Source organism: Zonotrichia leucophrys, chromosome 19, assembly GCF_028769735.1.
Source record: "Zonotrichia leucophrys gambelii isolate GWCS_2022_RI chromosome 19, RI_Zleu_2.0, whole genome shotgun sequence".
NCBI lineage: Eukaryota > Metazoa > Chordata > Aves > Passeriformes > Passerellidae > Zonotrichia > Zonotrichia leucophrys.
The window spans coordinates 827392-855139 of NC_088188.1; the positions used below are offsets into that span (position 1 = coordinate 827392).

Below are 27748 nucleotides of genomic sequence, written 5' to 3' on the forward strand. Positions count from 1 at the left end.
CCTCTCCTTCTCCCCTCCCTCCTCGCCCCCCTCCCCTTCCCCTCGCATCCTTGGAAGCAACAATTAAGCAGCTCTGGGATAAAACACACAGCCCGCGGGAGCACGGGGGCATTGCTTCAAGAGATGGCAAGGCAGGCAGCTGCACCCCTCCTCCCCGGAGTCCTCCTCCTCCTCTCCATCCTCCCGGCTACTCAGCAAGGAGGTAAGGAACGGAAGGCTCCTCCCGTAGCCCGGCCAGCTTCGCTCCGGTCCTGCGGGGACCCTCCGGGGCACCGGGGCTGCGACAACCCCACCCTCCGGGCACCCCCTCGCCTGCCCCGGCTGCCCGGCCCCGAGCAGGGACAGGCACCCACGCTGCCTGCCTCCCCGAGGGTGCGTGGGCAGGCCCTGGTGCCACCTCCCTGAGAGCTCTTTGCTCCCCGAACCGACAGGTGGTTTGTGCCATGCCCGGCAGGGACGGGATGTCACCGAGGCTGGTGACACGGAGCAGTCGGTAACGGCACCGCTGCACCACGCACCTGTCAGGGGGAGCTGCGACGGTGTCCTGGTGAGGGGCTTGGGGACACCAGAGGTTTGGGGACATGAGAGATTTGGGGGCATGAGAGGCTCAGGAACACGCAGGCAGGACACCACCAAACCCCCATGGGACTCAGCAGTGCGCGGGGCCGGGGAGGTGCCAGCTGTGACCCCGCGGCTCGGTGGCAGCGGGAGCCCGGGGCGGTGGGTGGGTGGCAGCATCCCGCGGTCGCTGTGTGCGAGCGGCCGCTCAGTGTGTGGCCGTGACAGCCCCGGGGCTGCTGCAGCTGCACAGCGCCCCGACCCGCCCCGACCGCGGGCTGGGGGTGCCCGGGGCCCACACAGCGCCCTCATCCGCCACCAGCACCGGGTCCCTGTCCCTGCGCGGTCCCAGCGCTGTGTGACAGCTCAGCCCAGGCACACGCAGGTGTAGCACACGCGGCCGGGGCGGGGAGGTGACAGCCAGCGCAGGGCTCTGTGTCCCAGCCGTGTGACACAGCCCGGGCAACGCAGGGTTCTCTCTGTGACACGGCCGTGTGACACAGCCCGGCCAGCGCAGGGCTCTCCCTGTGTCCCTGCCGTGTGACACAGCCGTGTGACACAGCCCGGCCAGCGCAGGGCTCTCCCTGTGTCCCTGCCGTGTGACACAGCCCGGCCAGCGCAGGGCTCTGTGACACAGCCCGGCCAGCGCAGGGCTCTCCCTGTGTCCCTGCCGTGTGACACAGCCCGGCCAGCGCAGGGCTCTCTCTGTGTCCCGGCCGGGTGACATAGCCCGGCCAGCGCAGGGCTCTCTCTGTGTCCCGGCCGGGTGACACAGCTCGGCCAGCGTAGCCGATGCCTGCACGGTGACCTGCCCCTGTCTCGGCTCAGGCTGGAGGCTGAGCTCCCACCCCGGCGGGGAGAACAGCTGAGCACAGATTCAGAGCCCCCGCCGAAGTGACCAAACTGGGCAGAGGGCTTTGAGGAGGCGGCAGCACCACCAGGGAGGGGACAGTCACCTCCGGAGAGCCGGGTGGCTGCGCCAAGGAGAGCGTGTGATGGGCAGGGCCACCATCGGCCGCGGGGTCGGTGCTGGGGCTGGCGTGCGGGGCTTGTTGGACAGAGAGGATTGAGAACCAGAGGAGAGGGCTCTCTCTCTGTGGGCAGTGCCAGAGTGGATGGGCACCAGGACAGCCACAGCCACCTGTCACCAAGGGCACAGCCCTCAGCAGCTCCACCTGCCCATGCCCTGCAGCTCACAGACCCCAGCCTCGGGGTGGCCCCAGCTGTGCAGGCAGTGGGACCCCAGAGCCTGGAGCTGCCTGGGAAGTCGAGCTGCTCTTGGTGCCTAATCCTGCTCAGGGTGCTTGGTGGGATGTGCTCAGTCCAGGGCACTCTCCACCCCTGGCACTGAGAGAGATGTGGCTTGCTGGTCCAGGCTGGCTTTTTTCTGACCCTTCAAGCCATGGCCAGCTGGGACCATCTCTGGAGGAATTTGGACCCCGGGTGAGACCCTGCAGCAGCTCCTGAGCAGCTCGGGACTGTTGGCCCCACTCTGGTCCCTGACTCAGTCCCCAGGGGTGTTGCTGCTTTGGGAAGCAGCTCACAGAAGAGATGAGCTGACCCTGGGGATGGTCCCAGTGCTGGTGGGACACGGGAGGCTCTCCCATGGAGGACTGAGCAGTGCCAGCCCTTGGGGACAGAGCTGGCACAGAGGCATGGTGGCACGGTGGCATGGTGAGGGCGATACCAGGGTGCTGGGGACGGTCAGGGCTCTGTCCTCCAGCACTGGCTGCCAGTGCAGCTCCAAATCAGCCTGGCAGGAGAGGGAACCCTGAGACATCCCAGAGCTGAGGGATTCATACCCAGGCTGTCACCTCAGAGAAGTGCCAGGGGGCTGAGGTGGCAGCACTCAGGAAACCCCCAGCAGCAGATCAGGATCAGCCCCTGGGGATCTGCCCCTGGGGAGCAGAGCTGTGCTGGCACTGTGGGGATCTGCGCACTGGTCACTGCAGGGGGAAGGTGCTGTGATTCCCTAAAGGTGCCAAGTGCAGCCTGTCCCAGCATCTGGAGCAGGGCATCCATCCCTCAGTGCTTGCTGTGCGGAGCACAGGGGATTCCCCAGCAGTGACGCCCCCAAGGAGGGACAAGGGGGGCCCTGGGGCGCTCCCAGCCCTGCAAGCTCTGGGCCCACAGGGAGCAGCTCGGGTGGGTGCAGAGGGGCAGGCACCGGGTGTGGTGGCACCCGGCCTGGGGCTGTGGGGACGCTCTGAGGACAGCCAGGGTCCCCAGGGCGGGGCTGAGATGGCATCTCCCCTTCCCAGCCGGAGCCTGGCCTGCCGGGCTGCCCCTCCCCTCCCCTCGCTGCTGGCAGGGTGCAGCTCGCCCGCCGGCGCTCGCAGATGAAAGCTGGAGCTTCAGGGGGGCTGGAGAGGAGCCAGGCCCGGCCCCAGCCCCCCCCCCCCCCCCCCCCCCCCCCCCCGAGCTGCTACCAGCGAGCTCGGCCCGGGATGCAGCACAGCTTCAAAGTCGCCTGGAGACTGAATGTTTCCATAACTTTCTCCCAAGAAAAAGAAAACAGCGGAACGAGGGAAGAGGGGAAATGTCGGTGGTTTTGCACTGAGGCTCCTCCGGGTGCCCATGGGCAGAGAGGGGTGAGGTATGAGGATGTGCTGTGCTGGATTCTCCATCCTGGCCTCGGTCTCAAAAGCTATGGAATAAAGAAATCCACTGCATTTCTGGCCTGTGAAGGGAGCTGCAGGCACTGGTGCAGATAGGAACGGTGCAGCCGATCCAAACGGGATCGGAAGCAGCTCTGGCAGGGGAACAGCCTGGATATCCACACCTGTGGATGGAGCTGGGGGGAAAATGTCCCATTCTCATAAACAAGGAGACTCCACACCAGATCTGAGCACCTCCATGGCTCACACCCTGACACAGCTGGGGCTGCACGAGTGGCTGCCAATTCTCTGGCCCCTGGATTGAGAAGCTGTCCCTGGGGTGGGATGCAGGCTCACAGCCAGCCCAGCCCTGGAGACAGGCTGGGAGCCCAGGAAATTCCCCTTCCCAGGGTCCTGGCAGGCTCGGAGCAGAGGCAGCACAGAGCTCCTTCAGCACTGGGAAGCTGCTGACTCAGTCTCCCCTTCCCTGTTGTGCCAAGGGAATGAGTGGAGAGGACAAATGGGAGCACACAGACCCCAGACTGGGCTGGGGGCTGCTGGCCCTGAGGCTGGGCAAGGACAGAGATGACCAGAGAGTGATGGCCAGAGCCCAATGTGGTCACGGTGTCGCCAGTGTGTGAGCTGTCACCAACACCTGTGCTCAGTGGTGCTGCCAGGGGGAGGGACTGGAGATGCTGGGGGGATCTGGAGAGACCCCCCAGGAGTGCCTGCACCAGGGAACAGCCCCAGGCTGGGCTCTGGGGGAGCAGCTTGTGAAGGAGCATCCAGGGCAGTGCAGGTCTGGCTGTCCCTGGCAGCAGAACTGGTCAGGAAGAGCTCCTGAGGGAAAGGTTTGTCCCCCCAGAGCCACATGGCACCACCACCAAGCCAGCCATGCCACTGCTTCCAGGCCATCCCATCTCTTTCCAGGCCCTGCTGACCTCCTGATGTGGGCAGGAGCAGCAGACAGAGCAGCACAATCTCTGCAGCCCTCCCAGATGTGTCCTGGCACAGAGCCCTCTCTCTGGGATGGTGCCTGGGGAGGGAGCTGTAACAGCATCACCACAGTGGGACCCTCCTGGCAGGACCCTCAGTGCCCCTGGAGGGTGGTGATGGTGATAAAGGGATGAGTTTGGCAGCTGTGGCTGTAGGCAGGTGACACCTGGACATTTCTGTGGTCCCCACACTGCAGGGATGCTGTGAGAAATCCTTGTCCCAGCTTCCTTGGGAGCCTCCAGCACTGGCACAGGGTGACAGAGGGGTGGGGAAGGTCAGTCCGGGCCACCCCAGCACCAGGGACCTTGCCTGATGTTGGGGGGCTGAGGCTGGGGAAATGATGGGGGCTGAGCAGCCCCTCCCGGGTGGAGACAGTCCCTGGCCGTGTCCCAGGGTCCCTGGCCGTGCCTGGCTCTGGCTCCCAGCGGCAGCGGGGCTGGGAGGGAGAACTGGCGCTGAGCAGACGCTTGGAGATTGTTGGGAAACAAGGCAGGAGCTGGAGTTGTGTTTTTCCAGGCTGGGGGGGCGGTGTGGGCGGGCAATGTGCCGGGAAAAGGAAAAGGAGCCGTTCTGTCCCCCCGGCCGGGCCGTGCTGTGCCAGACCGCTGAGCGCGTCCCCTCCTGTCCCCTCCTGTCTAGGGACACTGTGGGACCTCGGGAAGGGATATGCAGGGGAGCAGGCCTGGGGCTGTGTGCTGGGTCCTGGCACAGCTCCTCCCCTGCTCGCTGCATCCCCAGGGATGTCCTGTCCCTGAGCACTGCCCGACAGCCCTGTCACACACGGGAGTGTCCTGACAGCCTGCTGGATCCAGGGGGGCTGGGCATCTCTGCCAGGTGCCAGAGTGGAAAGGACCCGTGAGCAGGGCCCAGGGGACACCCTGATCCCTGTGGGGTGGGGCACAGTGTGGGGGATGCCCCCAGAGTTTGCCCCACATCTGCCACAGAGATGTGCAGCACAACGTGCTGTGGTGTGCCAGCCCTGCCAGCTGCCTGTCCTCCCGGGGGCTGGCACTGCCCTGTCCCGCCCCTGGGCACTGCCCAGCCCCTGGTGCTGCTGCCAGGGCTGCCCCCACCTTCCGGGCCTGGGGAGGCCCCTGCAGGGGCTCAGGTGCCAGCCAGGCCCCCACAGGGTCTGCAGTGCCCCCTGAAGCCCATCCCCTGTGGCAGCGCAGGCACCAGGGCTGGCTGCAGCTCCCCACAGGGACTGTGGCCACAGCAGCCCCCCCACATCCTCCTGGCAGCCCCCCTGCCCTGCTCTGTCCTGCAAACCCCACCATAGCCCCTCTCCTGCTGCCTGAAGAGGAGCTGCCTTCTGCACTGCAGCCCTCTCGTGTCCCCAGCCCTTCCCTCTGCACTGCAGCCCCCTCGTGTCCCCATCCCACCCACAGCCCTGCTGGAGCTGTGGGCCAGCCAGGGGGGCAGCCTGGTGGCATTGGTGCCCTGCAGCAGACATATGGCACTACCAGAGTACAAAACAGCCAAAAAACCCTCTGGTGGCCTCTGAGCATGAGCTGAGATGCCCTGGGAAGTGCTGGGACCTGGGTGTGACATCAGTGTCACACAGACAGGCAAAGGGACACAGGGAGGTCCCATGGGTCTCAGGAGTGTCCCTCCAGTCTGTCACTCCAGTGCCACCGGCCTGAGCTGGCTCTTCCCATTGGCACCTCAGCAGGCAGGACATACCCAGGGATCCTTGGGGCAGCCCCAGAGGATGCTCAGGTGTGGCTGGGCCTGTCAGGGACTGTGGGGATGGACTGAGACAGCCCCAGGTCCCTGGCCATGCCCAGAGCCACCCCGCAGAGCCACTGAGGCTGCAGGGGATGGAGACAGCCCTGGCTGTGGGATGGGACAGGAGCTGGGACACAGAGCTGGACAGCGCCAGCCCCATGTCCCTCCTTCCCATGCAGGCCAGCTCCTGCTGGCACCTGGGTCCCAGCTGGGGCCCCTCCAGCCCTGCCACCACTGTCACACCGTCACAAGGAGAGGCAGGGACCTGCCTGCGAGCTCCACATCCCAACTCCTCCGCAGGGAGCAGCAGGGGAGCCAGGAGGAGCCCTCTGCCTCCCTGCCTGGGCCTCTGGGGCATTTTAACAAGGCTCTCTCCTCTTGCAGGGGTTCCTGGTGCTATCCCGGGAGGGGGAGTCCCCGGAGCAGGCTTTTTCCCAGGTAAGGGGGCCCAGCACCACTGGGAGGGGGCATCTGCAATGATGGGCATGTGCCTGGGGGGCCTTGAGTGCCTTTGAGACACCATGGAAGGCTGGGGAGCTGCCAGCCAGGATCAGGTGACATGGGGACATCTTGTCTGGCTGCTCACCATGGACTCAGCATCAGCCCCACGGTGTGGGGACATGACTGGGTGGCAGTGCCAGGCTTGCCCAGGGCTGGCACCTACACCCTGCCCAGGAGGTGCTCAGAGGTCACAGCCTGTCCCCAGACCTTCAGCCAAACTCCTGGGACGTGGGCAGGGGGATGTCCCACCCCTGACAGCCGTGTGACCCCCCCACCTCCCCAGGGACCCTCGGGGGCCTGGCTGGGTCTGGGGGCTCCCGGGGCAGTGCTCACACTCTGCCCTTGCTCGCAGGTGCTGGAGTTGGAGGTTTGGGAGCAGGTGAGTGCTGGTCCCCCCTGACAGGCTGGGCTGGGCTGGACAGAGGGGCAGGATGCCCAGGAGATGGGCAGGGGGCTGCCCTGTGCCCTCTGTGCCCTGCCCGGGCACACTCAGTGGGAGGATGGCTCTGACCCCTCTCCCTGCCCTCGCTCTCCCCTAGGACTCGGGGCTGCAGGAAAACCTCCCAAACCAGGTAAGAAGCCTTTCCCTGGCTTTCACCACCTCCAGGCCAGTGGCTGGGACATTTCCCAACCACTGCTGCCCTCACACTGCTTCCCCATGGCCAAGGCACACCCAGCCCTGCCCTGCCACACTAATCCTGCCACAGCCTCCAGGAGCCTCCTCCCATACCCTGCTTCAGCACTGCCCCCTGCCCACAGCCCCCCAAACACCCTCTGGGGGTGCTTGCTGCCTGTAAAGCTGTGCCAGAGCTGCGGGAGGAGATGCAAAGCAGGAGCCAGTGTCCTGGTGGGAAGCTGGCAGTGCCTCCACCTGCCTGCCATCAGGGCCAAACAGCTTTTGCAGAGGCTCCTGCAGCCCACGCTGGGCTTTGCCTGCCTTAGCAATGCTGGGGAGAGGGGACATCACCAGGAGAGAGGGGAGATGCTGGCAGGAAGATGTGCAGCTGGAGGGCACCGAGCCTGGGGCAGCAGGGACTGAACATGCAGCATCTGGGGCCAAGGGAAATCATGGAATCATAGAATGGCCTGAGTTGGAAGGGACCTTAAAGCCAATCTCAAGCCACCCCTGCCATGGCAGGGACACCTCCCACTGTCCCACGCTGCTCCAAGCCCTGTCCAGCCTGGCCTTGGGCACTGCCAGGGATCCAGGGGCAGCCCCAGCTGCTCTGGGCACCCTGTGCCAGGGCCTGCCCACCTCCAGAGCAGAGCATTTCCTCCTAACATTGAATCTAAATCTCTCCTCTTTTGGTTCCAACCACATCCCCATCTCCTGGCACTCTGTGCCCGGTCCCTTGATCCCCATGGAGGGATTGATGCTGCTTCAGGCAGACCCTGGGGTCCCCCCGTGCCCACACCGGGGGTCCCTGCTGTGCCCAGGGCAGGGCCACCCCACACCCCCGGCCCCCCAAGTATGCCCGGCTGCGCCGTGGGAGCTGCAGCCCGAGGCCGGGGCTGACAGCCTCCGTTTGCTCAGATTTCAGCTCGTGGAAAGAAAAACAAGGCCCTTTATTTCGGCATAATTAAAACCAAACGCGGGGCGGCTGCGAGGCCCGGCCGAGGCCCAGCCGAGCGGGGCCCGCGCCCGGAGCCAGCGGCTCCGGAATTTGCGCCTGGAGGGAGCGAGGGCTGATGAGCCCCAGATGTTGGAAGGCAGCGCTGGCCGGAGACCCAGGGACTCATTCCTAAGCCATAAACATTTTGGTTCTGTCCCCCTGTGGCCCGGCAGGACGGGGGGTGGGTGAGGCAGAGGGACGGGATGGAGGACCCGAGTGCTGGCGAGGACTTTTGTCACCCACCCCTGTGCCCGTCCCTGGGCTGTTCTCCCATCCCCACGGTGCCACAGGGACTCCTCTGTTCCCCTGGGCCTGACCACCTCCCACCTCACCCCGCTTCTCTTCCTAGGGGTCGGAGGACTTGGGGGGGTCGGAGGACTTGGGGGACTCGGCCCCCTTGGCCTGCAGCCAGGTGAGCACTGACCACTGTCCCTCCCTGATTGGGCCATCCCTGGGGTGATGGTCCCAGAGACCCACCTTGGGGACAGCACATCCCTTGTCCCCATCTCCACAGCTCTCCCCCATCTGGGCTGGGTGCCCTTCCCAGACCCTAAGGGACCCCAGGCACCCAGCAGGCAGCCCCAAGGGCCCCCAGCATGATGGCATCAACCACAGCGGGGTGACCCTGCAGGAGAGGAGGCACCTGGGGTCCCTGCAGGGCCAGCAGCAGAGGGACAGAGCCTGCGGGGGTCAGCCAGGGCCTGCAGGGGTGTCAGCACCCACTGCAGGGGTGTCAGGTGTGTGTGCCAGGTGGGATGTGAATGGGAGTGTGAATCTGGGGGATGCAGGACAGGGCAGTGCCTGCTAACGCCACCTTGCCCAGCCTAACGCCAGCCCTGGCAGTGCCACGCAGCCCCCATGGCTCAGCAGCCTCTGTGCCCACCAAGGGGCAGGACACCCTGTCGGCAGCTGGTTTTTCGGGGTGCTGATGCTGGCTGTTCTCCCCACAGGTGCTGCGGGTCTGTTCCCTGGAGCCTTCCCTGGGGCGGCGTTCCCGGGAGCCGCCTCGGCCGCGGCGCTCAAGGCTGCAGCCAAAGCTGGTGAGTGCTGGGGGGGTCTGGGCAGGGTGGGCTCGGGCAGCCCCCAGGGGTGTCCCCTGGGCATCTGGGCCAGCACAGATTCCCCTGGAGCCAGAACTGATGCTCTCACTGGGCTCCCCAGTGACTCGGAGGGTCCCAGGCGCGGGGAATTGGCCAAACCTGAGCCCCCGGGAGCACAGACCACACAACTGCCTGGTCCCTGTGCCCAGTATGGGGAACCCAGCCCTGGGGCTGTCTCAGGGTGTCCCCTTCATCCCCCACCAAGGGCCATCCTGAGCTTGTCCCCTCTCTGGCACCGTTCCAGCCAGCCGCAGGTACACCCCTCTTCCCAATGCCCCCAGGTGCTGGCATTGGAGGCGTGGGTGGAATTGGTGGTCCTGGTGGCCTCGGGGTCTCCACAGGTAGGAAATACCCCTCGCTCCCAGCAGAGCCGAGCCTGGGCCAGAGCTGTCCCTGGGGTGGGCAGGAGCAGGGCCGGGGCTCAGGGCTCTCTGCTGCCCGCAGGTGCCGTGGTACCGGGCGCGGTGCAGCCCGGCCTTGGCGCGGCAGGGAAACCCCCTAAAATACCAGGTAGGTGACGGCCCCGGCGTGGGGGCCGGGGCGGGGAACGATTCTAGCCGGGCCCTCATCCCTGAATCTCTTTTGCCTGCAGGTGCTGGGATTCCTGGAGCTTTTCCGGGCGGCGTGCTCCCCGGCGCAGGTGAGCTGGGGGTGCCCACCCCACCGTCAGCACCTCAACTCCGAGGGGTTCCCCACCCTGCCAGCAGCACCCACATGGGGAGAGCACCCTGTACTGCCGCCTGCCTGCGTCCTGCTGCTCCCCACAGCTTCCAAACCCCCTGGCTGAGGCTACAGTTACATTTCCACCGTGCCAAAGGCACGGGGGGACCCAGCAGCTCCATCCCGTGCCAAGCATGGCGGGGGGCAGGCAGCACCAGCGCTGGGAGAGGAGCTGGCACAGCCACCAGGGCTGGCCGAGGGGAGGAGGGGGAGGTGGCGGGAGAGAGGAATTCCTCAGTGCAAAGTAATTTGGGGGAGGAAAACTTGTGAAAACAAGATGTTTCGACACTGTCCGAAGTGTGTTGCTGGTCAGGAATGTCTTTTCCATGTCTGAAAATGCTTGAGTTATAATGAAAGACATTTGTAAGAAGGGGAAAAAGAACCCCAAACCAAAAAGAAACTCAAAACCCAAAAATCCAACCCAAACGATTCCAAGGCCACAAGACTGTCTGCTGCCCTGGAGGGCTCAAGAGCCCTGTCTGGCCCCAGGCCACCGAGCATCAGCAGGGCAGGGAGCACTGCCCAGGCCTGGCTGGGGCTTTGGTGTCACCAGTGGGACCCCTTTGGAGTGCCATGTCCCCTGCAGGCTCCCAGTCTGTTCCACAGGCAGCTCCACGCCTGGAGCAAACCCCTCCTGGCAGCTGAGGTGCAGGCAGCTGGCACAGGGCAGTGCCAGCAAGACCCCAAGGATGAGGTTGCCATGGTGACAGGGATTTGAAAGCTGGTTGTGGGGGTCTTGGGTACCAGTAACACCCCCAGTGAGGCCCCAGCTCACCCTTCTGGTCTCTGCTCCAGGTGTTCGCTTCCCTGGCGTGGGAGTGCTGCCCGGGGTCCCCACTGGAGCTGGAGTCAAGCCTAAAGCCCCAGGTAGGTCCCCTCATCCCCTTGGAACACTGGGGCTGGATCAGGGCTGGCTCCAGCTCAGCACCCCAGCCCAGCCTTTGGGATCACAGCCCTACAGGGCACTTGGCAGTGAAGCCAACCTATGGCTGAACCCACTTCGGTTAATTTGGGCCTCCAGGAGCAGCTCAGGGCTCACACAGGTGTCTTTGTGTTTCCTTTTAGGAGCTGGAGCCTTTGGAGGAATTCCCGGTGAGTGCCCCATCTCTCTTGCCTGTCCTTCTCTTCCTTCCCAAGCCTCTTCCTCACAGCCATGGTCTCCCCACACCAGAAGATGCCTCAGGGCTTCCCAAGCCACTCCCTCTCCTGTGCCAGGGTGCCCTGGGGCACCCCCCTCCCTCCGGGACTGGTGGCAGCTGTGGCGCGGGCTCCAGGTGAGCGTCTGCTGTTGGTTTGCAGGACTGGGAGGTTTTGGAGGTCAGCAGCCCGGTGTCCCTCTGGGTTATCCCATCAAAGCTCCTAAGCTCCCAGGTAAGCTCCACAGCCGGCAGAGTGGCTTCACTGTGGGTGCAGGATCCCCAGCAGCCAGGAGGAGGATGCACCGTTCCCCGAGGCTGAGGCATGGTGCCCGCAGTGCCCCGGAGCTGGCAGTGCCCGTGCTGGCCCTGGGACAGCAGGACAGAGCTGGGGGCTCTGCTATGCCCTGCCTGTGGCACCCTGGGCAGCTCCTGGGGTGATCTGAGCATTGTCCCCGCTCGTGTGGACAGTGCTGTGCCTCTGTGCCTCCCCCGGCTGTGTAAGGTAGGAAGGGTCACGTTTGGGGACATGCTCTGGGCCAGGCCACCCTGGGATGTCCCTGCCAGCTCCTGCTGGCACAAGGCACAGCCCTTGCAGGGACAGTCTGGTTTCTGTGGCTCCTGGTGTTGGGCCTGGCATTCACCTGGGCCAGGTGTCCTGGCTCAGGGAGCTGTAGCTGAGGCTGCTGGGGGCTCCAGGCAGATCTCTGTCCCCACTGCCCACCTGGACAGGGCTCAGCCCCAGCCCAGATCAGCCTGGGGGAGCTCAGCACCCCTTTGCCAGACCAGGCTGCTCTGGGCACCTTCCCCTCCCAGCCCTGGGTCAGTTGCCAGCTTTGCCTGTCCCCGGGCAGCCGTGCCCATGGAGAGACAGTGGCAGGTTCTGTGTCCTCCAGGGGCCATGCTGCCACCTGACTGCTCCCCAATGCATCCTGAGGAGGAGGGCAGCCCCATGCAGGCAGGGCCCCCATCCCCGTGCATCCAAACAAGCTGCTGGAGGCAGGAGAGCCTCAGTGAGAGGAGCCCACCCCAGGCAGCACATCCCAGCCCAGCACATCCCAGCCCAGCTCCAGCTCCAGTCCCAGCACATCCCAGCCCAGCTCCAGCCCCAGCAGCTCTGCTGGCTGCCCCCCAGCAGGGCCTGTGGCCACAAGCAGCAGCAGGGATCCCCTAGCCCACTCCTGTTTCCTGCACTGGAGCAGAGTTATGATCCTTAAGGAGCCTCGGCCCTGCTGCCATCTAGGTCCCAGCCCCAGGACAGGGACCAGGACCATGGGGGTGTCTCCAGACCTTCCTGGGGTGCTGGGGGATGCCAGTTTGTTACCTCTGAGGGCTCGGGGCTGGCAGTGCAAGGACAGCCTGTGCTGCTGGCTGTGGAGGCTCTTGCCTTGATGCTGTGGGTGGATCTGGGGCTGCCACACATGGGCTGTCCCCTGCACTGTCCCCACTGCAGTAGGTCCAGGTTGAGAGGGGAAGAGGGACAATGGGACAAACAACATTTTCAGTGGAAAATCATCTCTTTAGATGACTTGCTCCTTGGCTGTCCCACTCAGGAGGTGGCCCTGGGGTCCCTCACCTCACTGGAGGCTTAGTCTGAAGCCGTGGCTGAGGTCAGGGTCCCATTGATGCTGTAGGGATGGAGACCACTCCCCAGTGTCCAGCTGTGCTTGGCTGACATCGGTTTATGCAGAGCCCCAGTGTGTGCAGGGCCTGAGCTCGCTGGTGACATTCCCATGGATACAGCATGGGCAGGGGCTGCCTTCCCATCCAGCTGGGGGTGGTGGGGAGCTGGATGGACCCAGCAAAACCCTTGGCTTGGACTTCTGGCCCTTGGAGTCACCTCCATGTGTGTCACCCCTTTCCCAGCATTAGGGTGAGCAAGGTGCTGATAAGGTGCCCCTGGATGGGCAAGGGTGGCCCTCAAGGTGGGGCACACCTGGCACAGCTCACTGTGAGCCTCTGCCTGCCAGCACCACTGATGTGGAACACCATGGGATTGCCTGGCAGGATGGAAAGAAATCTGGTCCCCACATGCTGGCTGCTGGGAGGGGATGGAGTCCAGTGCTCAAGGAGATGCTGTGCCATGAGTAATTCCGTCCTGGCTGCAGGCAGCTACATCCCTGCCCATGGCCCCCTTGCTGGAGGCACCCCCCACCCTGTGCAGCTCGAGGTGTCCCTCCAAGGAATGTGGCAGCCCATGGCCTCGGGCTGCAGCCAGCAGTGATGGGAGCTGGGAACTGCTGTCCCCGTGCCAAGCCCACGGTCCTGCTGAGTCAGGGGCATCCCCACCACTCCAAGTGCCGGGATCCGGCTCTTTCGCAAGGAGACATTTCCCTGGCCACAATGTCCCAGCTCATAATCCCTCCCCATCCCTTCACACCGACCTCCTAACGAGGTCACGTTTCAGCCGAGGCTCCCAAGCCCTGATTCCAATTAAAGCCTTTCCTCCGAGCTGGCCGGGGTGCAGCCAGCTGGGTACAGCTCTTGCCGCGGGGCTCCCGCGGGACCCCTCGCTGGAGCGGGGTCATGGGAGGCTCCTGCGCAACAGCTCCAGGCGCCACAGCCCTCGGCCTGGGCTCAGAGGGGCGGCTCCTTCCGTCACTGCTTCCAAGGTGAGGGAGAACAGCATCTCCTGGCACAGCTCCAGCACGGGGGTTTGTATCCCGGAGGATTCACTATCGCAAATGGACGGAGCCCCTGGGCTGGTGTTGCAGGGCCCAGCAGAGCAGGGTCACGCTGTGGGGCAGAGGGGACAGGGCCAGCAGCAGCCAGGTGCTAACCCCTCTTCTCTCCTTTCCTCTCCTCTCGTCCCCTAGGTGGCTATGGACTGCCCTACACCAATGGTGAGTACTTGTGTCCTCACTCCTCATGGCTCCACCACGACCTTGTGGCCACTGACCCTCGGGCTGGTGTGAGGGATATCCTGCTCCCAGGGCGAGGTGGCCCACTGGGGACCTCATGCCTTGCCCGTGGTGGCTGTGGATCAGCCCGGGAACTCAATTCTCCCGGTATTCCTGAGAGCTGTTAATCCTTAGGACATGTCCTGAGCCACTCAAGCTTCAGGCAGGGATGTTTGAGCTGGGATCTCAAGTAGGGAGGAGCTGGCTTTGGCATCCCCTCGCATGCTCTGGCACCGGGGGCAGGAGATCCAAGGGGGCTGCTCCGTCTGCCTCGTTGTCCTTCCCCTGGCTGGCGCCTGACGTGGCTCTACGCTGTGTTGTGATTGCAGGCCTCAGGCCGGGCGGGATAGGAGCCGGCCTCCTGGCAGGAAAGGCAGGATACCCCACCGGGACAGGTACACTGAGCCCCGCAGCCCCGGGGTGGGGAGCGGCCCGGCCATGGCAGGGGAACTCCACCCTGTCCCCTTGCTGGCCCTGGACGGGTGCTGGGCCCTGCCCGGCTGCCTGCGGCCTGCAGGGACAGCCGGGCCGGGAGCAGCACCTCCTGCAGGGTCAGCCGGGCCGGGAGCAGCACCTCCCACAGGAGAGGGGGACGGACGCTGGCAGGAGTGCCTGGTCCCCAGGGTCCCTGTGGGGTGGGGGAGCTGAGGTGGAAATGATGCCAGGGTGGCTCAGGGCCCGTGTCCCTCCGCAGGGGTCGGAGCACAGGCAGCAGCAGCGAAGGCAGCAGCAAAACTCGGTGAGTTGCCCTCTGGGGCACAAACACCACCCATGTCCCCAGCAGGGAGCTGCTCCCTGTCCCCGCTCCCTCCCTCCCTCCCTCCCAGCCCCGGGGGTGCTGGCTGTGTCCCCGTGTCCCCGCTGACCGTGCTGTCCCCCGCGGCAGGAGCTGGGGTCCTGCCCGGTGTTGGCGGCATCCCAGGAGTTGCACCCGGTGTTGGCATCGGCGGTGTCCCAGGAGTTGGAGGTGAGGCGATGAGAGGGCTCTGCCCTGGGGCTCGGGGAGGGTCTCCTTCCCTTATCCCACATCCCCGACTCTCTCCCGCTATCCCGGCAGTCGGAGGACCGGCAGCGGCGGCGGCAGCGGCGAAGGCAGCGGCAAAGGCGGGAGCTTTTGGTGAGTTCCTGCTGCCTTGGACACATCTCGGGACAGGGAAGGGCCGTGCATCGATTCCAGGGGCTGTGCGGCTCCACAGCTGCCCCGCCAGCTCCTATCCCATTCTATGGGGTGCTGTCCCTGCCCTGTCCCAGCTCCAGCAGCTGTTCCAGCAGCGCTGAAGGGCTGAGGGCCCCTTGGGATGCAGCAGCCTGGCAGGGGACAGAGCATGCCCATCACACGCGGTCTCTCCATGAGATGTGGGTTTGCTCTGCCAGGTGCCAGCAGGGTGGCCAGGACTCGGTGTCTGTGCTGAGCTGTCCTTCCCTAGTGAGGGATGCTCATGGTGATGCAGATCTCCACTGCTCCCCGTTTGACTGCTCTGTGGGAGAAAAGTGAGGAGCAAATCACACATTGGGGCATTTAGGGAAAACATGCCAGGTCTGAGGCAGCTGGGATGTATAGCCACAGCCTTGGGGGGCCCTGGGAGTCCCCAACATCCTGGGTAGCCTGATGGGTGTAAGGAGCTGGGAATAAAATTCCCAACAAGATCCCAGGTACCCTGAGGAGCTGCTTTAGGATGAGTGAGGAGCCCACCACAAAGCGGGTGCCCAAGAGACTCCTGTGACCCTGGGGCAGACCAAGTCCCCACTGTGGCAAAGTGGGGTGTTTGTGGGGGGTCTGACTACTCTGCTTCCCTCCAGGTGCCGGGGCAGTGCCCGGAGTCGGAGGTGTCCCTGGCTTGGTGCCCGGTGTCGGAGGTGTCCCCGGGGCGGTGCCCGGTGGTGTCCCGGAGGTGCGTGTCGGAGTCCCGGGGTGGCAGGTGACTGTTCCAGGAGCCCTGTCCCCGTGGCCCGGCTCTGCAGGGCCATGGTGGCTGAGGCTCCGTGTCTCCCTTGTCCCCAGGGGTGCCGTCGGCAGCAGCAGCAGCAAAGGCAGCTAAGTACGGTATGTGCTGTGAGGGCCCCCAGCCCCCGGGACCCTGCCCGCCCTGCCCTGACACACGGGGGTGCCCAGCCTCGGGCTGTGCCCTGGGAGCATCCTGAGGGGAAATGGGGAATGCTCAGCCCAGCTCCTGGCTGCTGTTCCGGGCCTGGCTCCATCTGCAGGGCAGAACCTTCTCCCTCTCCAGGGTTTCTCCAGGGTGCTCTGTGGAAATGAACAATGCGCCCCAATTCATGGTTTTAGATTTAACCGAATTCTTGGATTTTGACCAAATCCATTTCCAGCAGCCGATCTGTTGCAGGATCTGCTGCCCAAGGGCTCAGTGTTGCTGCCATTCAAGCTTAGATTCCTGGCAGAGGGGCCCTTGCCCAGGGTCAACATCCTCCAAAAACTTGCCTGGGTTCAGAACCACATCCAACTGGGTCTAGCAATCCCTGCCCTGCCCCGCTGGGATCTGTCCTGCATGAGGCCATGGATGCTCCACTCTCTGAGGCACCATGGTGACACTGAGCCATGGCAGTGCCAGCACTGAGCTCTTGCTGCAGCCAGCTCTGATCTGTCCCCTCGTGTCCCCGCAGGCGCCGGCGTTCCCGGTGTCGGTGTGGGCGGCGTCCCCGGCCTGGTGCCCGGTGTCGGAGGTGTCCCTGGCTTGGTGCCCGGTGTCGGAGGTGTCCCCGGGGCGGTGCCCGGTGTCGGAGGTGTCCCCGGGGTGGCAGGTGACTGTTCCAGGAGCCCTGTCCCCGTGGCCCGGCTCTGCAGGGCCATGGTGGCTGAGGCTCCGTGTCTCCCTTGTCCCCAGGGGTGCCGTCGGCAGCAGCAGCAGCAAAGGCAGCTAAGTATGGTATGTGCTGTGAGGGGCCCCAGCCCCCGGGACCCTGCCCGCCCTGCCCTGACACACGGGGGTGCCCAGCCTCGGGCTGTGCCCTGGGAGCATCCTGAGGGGAAATGGGGAATGCTCAGCCCAGCTCCTGGCTGCTCTTCTGGGCCTGGCTCCATCTGCAGGGCAGAACCTTCTCCCTCTCCAGGGTTTCTCCAGGGTGCTCTGTGGAAATGAACGATGAGCCCCAATTCATGGTATTAGATCTAACTGAATTCTTGGATTTTGACCAAATCCATTTCCAGCAGCTGATCTGTTGCAGGATCTGCTGCTCAAGGGCTCAGTGTTGCTGCCATTCAAGCAGAGATTCCTGGCAGAGTGGCCCTTCCCAGGGTTACTGTCCGCCTAAATGTGGTGGGATGGTGGTATCCATCAAGTATAACCAGATCCAATGAGCTACAGTGGGGCCAAGGGTCATGGCAAAGCAGCAGGGCAGTCTGGAGCTTGGAGCAAGGGAGGAGGCACAACTGGCCCTCAGGTTTCAAACTGCATTGGAGGTCCATGTTCTTCTCCAAAAGACAGAGCCAGAATTTACCTCACCAGGTGCCAGGATCATCTCTTTCATTATTACTGTGAAGCTCTGGGAATCTCCACAAGGAGCCGTGTCGAATGGCAGCTCTCCTTTGAGGGTTAAACCACTGATGCCCATGGCATCTATAATTAGTAGAAAAAATCCTTCTGAATGGCCAGGGAAGGATGGGATTCAGGAATTCAGGCAGGAACTCAGCAGAGGTCGCTCTGTGCTGTGGTAGCTCTGCTGAACAGGCTCCCATGAGGAACAAAGCCCTCTGACAGTCAGTCCTTGCAAAAGTGACCTGGTGCTTGTCCGTGTGGCACTGATGTGTGCCAGCAGGTCCAGGCTGTTGGCTCCCCAGTCTGGGCAGTGCCCCCCACAGACACGTGCTGGGAGACCCAGCCACTTCTCCTCCATGGCCTGTCTGGCTGCAAGGCTTGCTGTCCCTATGACAAGGAGCAGCCCGGGCCCCGTGAGGATGAGGGTCACTGTGGTCCCTGTGCTGGTGACTTCCAGGCAATCGCTGGCAGAGTCACGGGGCCGATCCCTGCCCTGCCCTGTCCTGCTGGGATCTGTCCTGCATGAGGCCATGGATGCTCCACTCTCTGAGGCACCACGGTGACACTGAGCCATGGCAGTGCCAGCACTGAGCTCTTGCTGCAGCCAGCTCTGATCTGTCCCCTCGTGTCCCCACAGGCGCCGGCGTTCCCGGTGTCGGTGTGGGCGGCGTCCCTGGCCTGGTGCCCGGAGTCGGAGGTGTCCCTGGCTTGGTGCCCGGTGTCGGAGGTGTCCCCGGGGCGGTGCCCGGTGTCGGAGGTGTCCCCGGGGTGGCAGGTGACTGTTCCAGGAGCCCTGTCCCCGTGGCCCGGCTCTGCAGGGCCATGGTGGCTGAGGCTCCGTGTCTCCCTTGTCCTCAGGAGTGCCGTCGGCAGCAGCAGCAGCAAAGGCAGCTAAGTACGGTATGTGCTGTGAGGGCCCCCAGCCCCCGGGACCCTGCCCGCCCTGCCCTGACACACGGGGGTGCCCAGCCTCGGGCTGTGCCCTGGGAGCATCCTGAGGGGAAATGGGGAATGCTCAGCCCAGCTCCTGGCTGCTGTTCCGGGCCTGGCTCCATCTGCAGGGCAGGACCTTCTCCCTCTCCTGGGTTTCTCCATGGTGCTCTGTGAAAGTGAACAATGAGCCTAAATCATGGCTTTAGACACATCTGAATTCTTGGATTTTGTGCAAAATCTCTTTTCAAGCAGCAGACCTGACAAAAGTTCAGCTACCCAAGGGTTCAGTGCCTCTGCCATTAGGGCAGGGATTCTGGAAAGAGGGGCCCTTGCCCAGGGTCACTGTCCTCCAAACTGTGGTGGAATTGGTGGGATGGTGGGATCCATTAGCTAAAACCAGCCCCAAGGAGCACACAGGAGATGAGGGACACAGCTAAAGAACAGGGACATCTTGAGCTTGGGCCAAATAAGGAGGGAGAACTGGCCCTGAATTTCCATGCAGGACTAGCATCCAGGTACACCTCCAAAAGGCAGAGCCAGCATTTGGTACCTGGCCAGGTCCCAGGACATTCCCCTCCATTGTCACTGCAGAGCCCTGGGAGGCCCCACGAGGATCCATGGTCAATGGCAACTCTCGTTCGAGGGTTAAATAATTGATGACCCTTCTCTTCCATTTCTCTTCTATAATTGGTGGAAAAAATCTCTCTGCATGCCCAGGGAAGGATGGGATTCAGGAATTCAGGCAGGAACTCAGTAGAGGTTGCTATGTGCTGTGGTGGCCCTGCTATCCATGAGGAACAAAGCCCTCTGACAGTCAGTCCTTGCAAAAGTGACCTGGTGCTTGTCCGTGTGGCACTGATGTGTGCCAGCAGGTCCAGGCTGTTGGCTCCCCAGTCTGAGCAGTGCCCCCCCCAGACACGTGCTGGGAGACCCAGCCACTTCTCCTCCATGGCCTGTCTGGCTGCAAGGCTTGCTGTCCCTATGACAAGGAGCAGCCCGGGCCTCGTGAGGATGAGGGTCACTGTGGTCCCTGTGCTGGTGACTTCCAGGCAATCGCTGGCAGAGTCACGGGGCCGATCCCTGTCCTGCCCTGCCCCGCTGGGATCTGTCCTGCATGAGGCCATGGATGCTCCACTCTCTGAGGCACCATGGTGACACTGAGCCATGGCAGTGCCAGCACTGAGCTCTTGCTGCAGCCAGCTCTGATCTGTCCCCTCGTGTCCCCGCAGGCGCCGGCGTTCCCGGTGTCGGTGTGGGCGGCGTCCCCGGCCTGGTGCCCGGAGTCGGAGGTGTCCCTGGCTTGGTGCCCGGTGTCGGAGGTGTCCCCGGGGCGGTGCCCGGTGTCGGAGGTGTCCCCGGGGTGGCAGGTGACTGTTCCAGGAGCCCTGTCCCCGTGGCCCGGCTCTGCAGGGCCATGGTGGCTGAGGCTCCGTGTCTCCCTTGTCCCCAGGGGTGCCGTCGGCAGCAGCAGCAGCAAAGGCAGCTAAGTACGGTATGTGCTGTGAGGGGCCCCAGCCCCCGGGACCCTGCCCGCCCTGCCCTGACACACTGGGGTGCCCAGCCTCGGGCTGTGCCCTGGGAGCATCCTGAGGGGAAATGGGGAATGCTCAGCCCAGCTCCTGGCTGCTGTTCCGGGCCTGCCTCCATCTGCAGGGCAGAACCTTCTCCCTCTCCAGGGTTTCTCCATGCGGGTCTGTGGAAGTGAACAATAAGCCCCAATTCATGGTTTTAGATTTTACTTAATTCTTAGATTTCGTACCAAATCTCTTTTCCACCTGACACAAGGCCTGCTGCCCAAGGTTTCAGTGCCTCTGCCATTCAGGCAGGGATTCCTGCCAGAGGAACTCCTCCCTAGGGTCACTGTCCTCCAATCTGTGGTGGAATGTTGGGATGCATCAAGTGCATCCAACTGGGTCTAGCAAGTCCCAGGTGTCCAGCAGCCATAACCACCCCAAGCTGGAGCTTGTGCACATGGAGAACTGACTCTGAGGTTGCATGCAGGATTGGCTTCCAGGTGCCGTTCCAAAAGTTGGGGCCAGCAGCTGGTACCTGGCCAGGTCCCAGGACCTTCTTCTCCATCTTCACTGCAGAGCCCTGGGAGTCCCTAGGAGGAGCCATGGTCAATGGCAGCTCCCGTTACAGGATTAAATCATTGATGCCCCTCTCTTCCATTTCTCTTCTATAATTTGTAGAAAAAATCCCTTCATGTGCCCTGGGAATTATGTGATTCAGGAATTCAGGCAGCAACTCAGTAGAGGTTGTCCTGTGCTGTGATGGCCCAGCTGAGCAGGGTCCCATGAGGACAAAGCTCCTCCATATCCTGTCGTGGTGCAAGGCTTGCTGTCCCTATGACAAGGAGCAGCCCGGGCCTCGTGAGGATGAGGGTCACTGTGGTCCCTGTGCTGGTGACTTCCAGGCAATCGCTGGCAGAGTCACGGGGCCGATCCCTGTCCTGCCCTGCCCCGCTGGGATCTGTCCTGCATGAGGCCATGGATGCTCCACTCTGTGAGGCACCATGGTGACACTGAGCCATGGCAGTGCCAGCACTGAGCTCTTGCTGCAGCCAGCTCTGATCTGTCCCTTCGTGTCCCCGCAGGCGCCGGCGTTCCCGGTGTCGGTGTGGGCGGCGTCCCCGGCCTGGTGCCTGGAGTCGGAGGTGTCCCTGGCTTGGTGCCCGGTGTCGGAGGTGTCCCCGGGGCGGTGCCCGGTGTCGGAGGTGTCCCTGGGGTGGCAGGTGACTGTTCCAGGAGCCCTGTCCCTGTGGCCCGGCTCTGCAGGGCCATGGTGGCTGAGGCTCCGTGTCTCCCTTGTCCCCAGGGGTGCCGTCGGCAGCAGCAGCAGCAAAGGCAGCTAAGTACGGTATGTGCTGTGAGGGCCCCCAGCCCCCGGGACCCTGCCCGCCCTGCCCTGACACACGGGGGTGCCCAGCCTCGGGCTGTGCCCTGGGAGCATCCTGAGGGGAAATGGGGAATGCTCAGCCCAGCTCCTGGCTGCTGTTCCGGGCCTGGCTCCATCTGCAGGGCAGAACCTTCTCCCTCTCCAGGGTTTCTCCAGGGTGCTCTGTGGAAGTGCACAATGAGCCCCAATTCATGGTTTTAGATTTAACTGAATTCTTGGATTTTGTACCAAATCCCTTTCTAGCAGCTGATCTGTGGGCTCTCAGGGCTCCGTGTTGCTGCTATTCAGGCAGAGATTCCTGGCAGAGGAACTTCTCCCTAGTGTTACTGTGCTCCGAACTGTGGTGGAATGTTGGGATGCATCAAGTGCATCCAACTTGGTCTAGCAAGACCCAGGTGCCCAGCAGCCATAACCAGCCCAAAATGGAGCTTGTGCACATGAAGAACTGGCCCTGAGGTTCCATGCAGGATTGGCTTCCAAGTGCTGCTCCAAAAGGCAGAGCCAGCCGTTGGTACCTGGCAAGGTCCCAGGACTTTTTCCTCCATTGTCACTGCAGAGCCCTGGGAGTCCACACGAGGATCCATGGTCAATGGCAGCTCTCCTTTGAGGGTTAAATCATTGATGACCCTTCTCTTCCATTTCTTTTCTATAATTTGTAGAAAAAATCCCTCTGCATGCCCAGGGAAGGATGGGATTCAGGAATTCAGGCAGCAACTCAGTAGAGGTTGTTCTGTGCTGTGATGGTCCAGCTGATCAGGGTCCCATGAGGACAAGGCTCCTCCATGGCCTGTGTGGCTGCAAGGCTTGCTGTCCCTATGACAAGGAGCAGCCTGGGCCTCGTGAGGATGAGGGTCATTGTGGTCCCTGTGCTGGTGACTTCCAGGCAATCGCTGGCAGAGTCATGGGGCCGATCCCTGTCCTGCCCTGTCCCGCTGGGATCTGTCCTGCATGAGGCCATGGATGCTCCACTCTCTGAGGCACCATGGTGACACTGAGCCATGGCAGTGCCAGCACTGAGCTCTTGCTGCAGCCAGCTCTGATCTGTCCCCTCGTGTCCCCGCAGGCGCCGGCGTTCCCGGTGTCGGTGTGGGCGGCGTCCCCGGCCTGGTGCCCGGAGTCGGAGGTGTCCCTGGCTTGGTGCCCGGTGTCGGAGGTGTCCCCGGGGCGGTGCCCGGTGTCGGAGGTGTCCCCGGGGTGGCAGGTGACTGTTCCAGGAGCCCTGTCCCCGTGGCCCGGCTCTGCAGGGCCATGGTGGCTGAGGCTCCGTGTCTCCCTTGTCCTCAGGAGTGCCGTCGGCAGCAGCAGCAGCAAAGGCAGCTAAGTACGGTATGTGCTGTGAGGGGCCCGGGGTCACTGCCCTGCAAAACCTGGTAGGATCCTGGAATGCCTCCCACTGGGTCTGGCAAGACACAGAACTGATCCCTCTCCTGCCCTGCTTGGGTCTCTCCTGGTAGTGGCTGTGGATTCTCTGCTCTCCCGTCCATTATTATGAGACAGAGCTGGAACAGGCCCAGCCTTTCAGCTGTTGCTGCAGCCAGATCTGACTTCTCCTGTCTTGCTTCCTGCAGGAGCTGGTGTTCCTGGCATCGCTGGCGTTCCTGGTGTTCCTGGTGTTCCTGGAGTTCCCGGTGTCCCTGGTGTTCCTGGTGTTCCTGGCGTGCCTGGGGTTCCTGGTGCTGTTCCTGGTGTTGGAGGTGAGCAGATGGGCTGTCAGCAGCCGCTGATGGGATGCTGGCCTCAGCAGGTCCCTGACTGTGTCCCTTGTGTCCCTGCAGTTGGTGGCCCGGCAGCAGCGGCCGCAGCCAAGGCTGCAGCGAAAGCAGCAGCGATCGGTGAGTCACCACTGTCACCACCGTCACCATCGGCTGTCCCAGGGAGGGAGGAGGTGTGTTGGCACACAGGAGAGGTGGGGACACTCCGGTGCTGTGGAGGTCAGTGGGATTCCTGCTGTGGAGTTTTCCCCCCTTGGACACATCCCTGAACCCCTCTGCAGGAGCAGGACGTGTTCCCGGTGTTGGCGTTCCCGGTGTTGGCGTGCCCGGAGTTGGCATTCCCGGTGTTGGTGTTCCTGGAGTGGGTGTGCCAGGTGTTGGCGTGCCCGGTCTGGTGCCTGGGGTCGGCATTCCAGGTGAGATGGTCCCCAAGGGATGCTGGGATGTCCCCAGCAGTGCTGGTGGGACACGTTCCTGACCCTCTCACTCCCTGTCCCCAGGAGGTCCGGCAGCCGCTGCCAAAGCAGCCGCCAAAGCAGCCAAGTACGGTAAGCTGGGATCTCTCTGGGGTTATCCCACCTGTCCTGTCTTCTGCTCATCCCCACCCCAGGCTGCTCCCCTGTCAGGGCTGAGGCCCAGCAGTGCCTGGGGTCCCTGGGGCTCAGGGTGAGGGACGAGCTCCCTGAAGGGCTGAATGTGGGATGGGGTTCTGGCTGTGTCAGGGGTGCTCTCCAGTGAGCTGAGCCCTGTGGAACACCCGAGTTCACCACCTTCTCATACTTTGGTCCATCCATACCCATTCTGCCCACCCAGCCACAAGACCACCACCTCGGTGTCCATCTGTCCCCTTCTCTGTTCATCCATCTGTACCTCCTCCACTCATCTATTCAGTCACTCCACATGCATCCACGTATTCATCCATCTATCCACACATCCATCTCACCATCCCTTCAACCATTAGTGCACCTCATCATCCCTCCATTCATCCATCCCACCATCTATTCAACCACTCCCCATTCACACACACATTCATCCCACCACCCCTCCGTCCATCTGGCCATCTGAGCATCCATGTGTCCATCTCAGCATCCATTCGTTCATCCATCCAACCATTCATCCATCCTACCATCATTTCAACCAGTGCTCATCCAGCCACATATCCATCTCATAATCCATCCACCCCCCACTCATCCAACTCCTCCTTCCATGTTTCCTCCCGAGCTGAAGCCCAGTCCTTCTCTTTCTCCTTGCAGGAGCAGGTGGCCTGGCTCCTGGCGTGGGTGGCCTGGCTCCCGGCGTGGGTGGCCTGGCTCCCGGCGTGGGTGGCCTGGTTCCTGGAGTAGGTGGCCTGGTTCCTGGTGTTGGAGGTGTCCCAGGTGAGGAGGAGGAAGGCAAGGGTGAGAGCAGCCTGGCAGGTGTGGGGGCAGTTCTGGGGGCAGGCTTGAGGAGAACCTCAGCAGTGTCCCTGGGGGGCTGCAGACAGGGCCTGAAGGATGGGCTCTGCCCAGGTTTGCTGTGAGGCCTTCCCAGGGTCTGACCCCCCTCTGCTGTCTCTGCCCAGGTGTTGGAGGTCCTGCAGCAGCAGCCAAAGCAGCAGCCAAGGCAGCCAAATTTGGTGAGTCAGCCTGGGGAGCCCCTCAGGCTCCCTACCAGCCCTGGTGTGGCTCTGACCCATGCAGGGGATGCTGGGCATGGGCACCCAGGCCTGGCACATGATCCCACACGAGCACAGGATCTCTCACCCCTCTCCCGCAGGTGCCGGGGTTGGAGGGGTGCCAGGGGTGGTGCCTGGCGTGGGCGGAGTGCCCGGAGTGGCACCCGGTGTTGGTGGCGTGCCCGGATTGGTGCCAGGGGTGGGAGTACCTGGAACTGGCATCCTTCCTGGGGCAGGTACGTGCTGTGTCCTACCCTGCCTGGGGACAGTGGTGGCTGGGAATGCTGAAAGCCACCGAGCCACATGAAGGGGTGTCAGGGAGGGACGCGGGTGGCATGGAGGGGAGGGTGGTGGCACATGAGACGGTGCGGGGGTGACTGTCCTAACCATGGTGTCCTCACTCACTTTGCAGGCATCCCCCAAGTAGGGGTGCAGCCTGGTGCTAAACCTCCCAAATTCGGTACGTACCCCTGCCCCCTGCCCCAGGGCCACCTCAGACTGTCCCTGGGCACCCTTCTCCTGCAGCCATTGGGGTGCTGACCTCTCTTCTGCCCCCTGTGTGCCCACTTTGCCCCAATGGCCCAGGCATGGGAAGTGGTGTGCTGTCACCCATGGGTGCCAAGTGCCACCTGTACCCCCTGCCCTGGACTCGCTGAGGACAGTTTTCTCCTCCATGTGTCACACAGGGGCTGAAGCCCCTGTGGGTGCTGTGAGATGGGTGCTGGGGACCCCCAGCATGGGTGCCAGGGCCACCCCAGCAGGTTGGGCAGTGACTGGGGGTGCTCCGAGCCGGGGCTGCCAGGCTGTGGGGGACAGGTACTAATGGTGTCTCTCTGGCAGGTGTTCCTGGGGTTGGAGTCCCAGGGGTTGGTGGCCTCCCAGGTAAGTGCTGGCAGGAGCTGAGCCCAGGCAGTGGGGATGTGTGGGCAGAGGGATGCTCCCGTCGAGGGGCGGAGCTGGAGGGATGCTCCCTCTGGGCACGGGGGGGAGCGGGGCTGCCCGAGAAAGGATGAGCACACTTGGGAGTGGCTGAGGAGTGGGTCAGACACTGGGGACACTGCCTGTCCCTGCTGGTGCTCACCCGGGCTACTCCTTGTAGGTGGCCTTGGCGTCGGTGGGCTCGGAGTTGGTGGCCTCGGTGAGTGATACTGGTCCTGCTGTGGGGCTCCAGGGCTGGGCTGCAGGGAGCAGCAGCAGCAGCAGCAGCAGAGAGCTGGCAGAGCCATGAAAAGGAAAGGGAGTCTGTGGGTCACTTCTGTCCCCTCCCAGTCTCACAGCACAATCCCACCCTGCACTGTCACTGTCCCCTGTTGTGTTTGTCACCTGCCCTGTTCCCAGGGGGTGATCCAAAGGAATTGCCATTGCTGAGCAGGGACTGAGGGCCACAGCCCCAGCCTTGCCCATGCCATGGGAACAGGGGATGGTACTGTACCCTGTCCCCAACGTGTGAAGATGCAGGTCCCTCCTGGGACCCTCTGGGCCCCTCCTGAAGGGTCTGGGTGTGGCCCTGGGGCAGTGAGTCCGGGCAGGGGCTGCCCTGGTGCCCCCCTCTGACTTAGGACTCTTGTATCCAGGAGCTGCTGGGAAACCTCCCAAGCCAGGTAAGGGACAGCCAGAGGGGCTGGAGGAGTGACTCCAGTGCCTGTCCCCATCCACATTCCCATGGCTGTGCTCACGCTCCCCACCCTCACTGGGGCTCACCCACCTGCAGGTTTTGGTGCTGGGGGACTGCAGCCAGGTGAGTGCTGCACTTTGGGGCTGGCCTGGCAGTGTGTCCCCTATCCTGCCACACTCGTCCCCGCTTGCTGTCCCCGTGCTGCTGCCATTCCCTGCTGAGCACCAGCTGCCTGGGAGAGCACTGGGAAGCCAGAGAGGTGCCAGGGTGGGGACGGCGGCTTTTGCATCAGCTCCTGTCCCTGGAGTGAGCACGGGATCCCAGCCAGGCTGTCCCCAGTGCACGCTAGAGTGGCACCGCTGTCACCGGCTGTCACTGGCTGTTGCTTTTTCCCCAGGCGTTGGAGGTCCCGGCTTCGGCGTATCACCGCTATTTCCAGGTACCACCCACCGCCAGCTCGGCACCGAGCACACACCGGGCCCGTGTCCGTACCTGGCCAGCTCGCGGGGACACGGCCATGGCCGGGGAGGGACCCCGGGGCTGGGCTCAGCCGGGGGGCTGCCCTGGGGGTGTGGGGCACAGAAATGGGGGTGCCCCGTGGTGCTGAGGGCTTCGCTCTCCTTTCAGGTGGGGTCGGCGGCCTGGGATTCGGCGGTGAGTATCCATTGCCCCGCGGGGTGTTTTGGGGGGCGGGGGGGGGGGGCGCGTATCCCCGCGGGGGTCCCGCTCACCCTGCTCTGCCTTCCCGCTGCAGGGAAACCCCCCAAGCCCTACGGAGGAGCTCTGGGTGCCCTGGGCTTTAGAGGTGAGTGCGGTCCTCCGCTCCAGGGGCAGTCGTGCTCCCCGGGCCTGTCCCATCCCTTTGGGGTGCCCCCGTGCCTGTCCCATCCCTGCGGGGTGTCCCCGTGTCTGTCCCATCCCTTTGTGGTGCCCCGTCTCCGTCCCGTCCCTGCGGGTTGCCGGCAGGGCTGACCCGCATCCATCCCGCATGGCAGGCGCGGGCTGCGCGGCAGGGAAGTACTGCGGGAGGAAGCGGAAGTAACGCTCCATCACCGATCACCTCATGAACTTTGGTGCTACTGCATGGTCCAGAATGTAAATCCGAAGCAAAGCTGAGACACCCTCTCCTCCAGCCCCGGAGCCCCCCGTCCATCCCGGGGCCGTTCCCCGGCAGCGCCCGGCCCCCCCCGGCCCTCGGTCCCGGCAGGGAGCGCGGAATAAACTGCGGGGAGCAGCCGTCCCCCTTGGTGCTATCGCTCTCTGCGGGATTTGGGGGCCCCAGAGCTGACCCCCGGGGGGGCACAGGATGAGGGGCACCCCACATTGGAGGAAGGGAGGGAGGGAGGGAGGGAGGGAAGGGGATGGCGGCGGCGGGGGCCGTGCGGGGAGGGACGGCCCCGTCAGCCTGGCCCCCACCCCGGTCCCCGCGCTGCCCCCGGTTTGGGGGGGCCGCGGGCAGGAGGGGCTCAGTCCCTTCATGTTGCTCACTTTGCTATAACTGGGTGGGACGCCCTATACAGAGGGACTCGCTTCTGACAGACTAATAAAGGACAAGTTTTTAAAGGATTCTGGCTCCAGCCTGTGTCCCACGTCCGT

General features: G+C 63.6%; 1 protein-coding gene across 1 annotated transcript; it reads left to right on the forward strand.

The window, feature by feature from the left end:
* On the forward strand, positions 1-27483 carry ELN (elastin). Its single transcript, XM_064729569.1, has 46 exons — positions 1-202; positions 6264-6317; positions 6733-6759; positions 6920-6952; positions 8343-8405; positions 8944-9033; positions 9375-9434; positions 9538-9603; positions 9686-9733; positions 10609-10680; positions 10879-10905; positions 11113-11184; positions 13766-13792; positions 14179-14244; positions 14544-14588; positions 14736-14816; positions 14907-14966; positions 15650-15727; positions 15760-15768; positions 15852-15893; positions 16469-16606; positions 16690-16731; positions 17978-18115; positions 18199-18240; positions 19503-19640; positions 19724-19765; positions 20870-21007; positions 21091-21132; positions 22235-22372; positions 22456-22497; positions 22740-22865; positions 22947-23003; positions 23165-23299; positions 23384-23431; positions 24137-24259; positions 24445-24498; positions 24639-24773; positions 24950-24997; positions 25378-25419; positions 25637-25675; positions 26112-26138; positions 26249-26275; positions 26550-26591; positions 26780-26806; positions 26907-26957; positions 27148-27483. Exons 1-46 carry the CDS (start codon positions 124-126, stop codon positions 27192-27194), a joined length of 3027 nt encoding a protein of 1008 aa, XP_064585639.1. The 5' UTR covers positions 1-123; the 3' UTR covers positions 27195-27483.
* The last annotated feature ends 265 nt before the right edge of the window (positions 27484-27748 follow it).

Coding starts and splice junctions, on each gene's coding strand:
- ELN (XM_064729569.1), top strand. CDS start 124: ATGGCAAGGCAGGCAGCTGCACCCCTCCTCCCCGGAGTCCTCCTCCTC. Junction 6,760..6,919: donor AGTTGGAGGTTTGGGAGCAG/GTGAGTGCTGGT, acceptor GCTCTCCCCTAG/GACTCGGGGCTGCAGGAAAA. Junction 23,432..24,136: donor CGCCAAAGCAGCCAAGTACG/GTAAGCTGGGAT, acceptor TTCTCCTTGCAG/GAGCAGGTGGCCTGGCTCCT.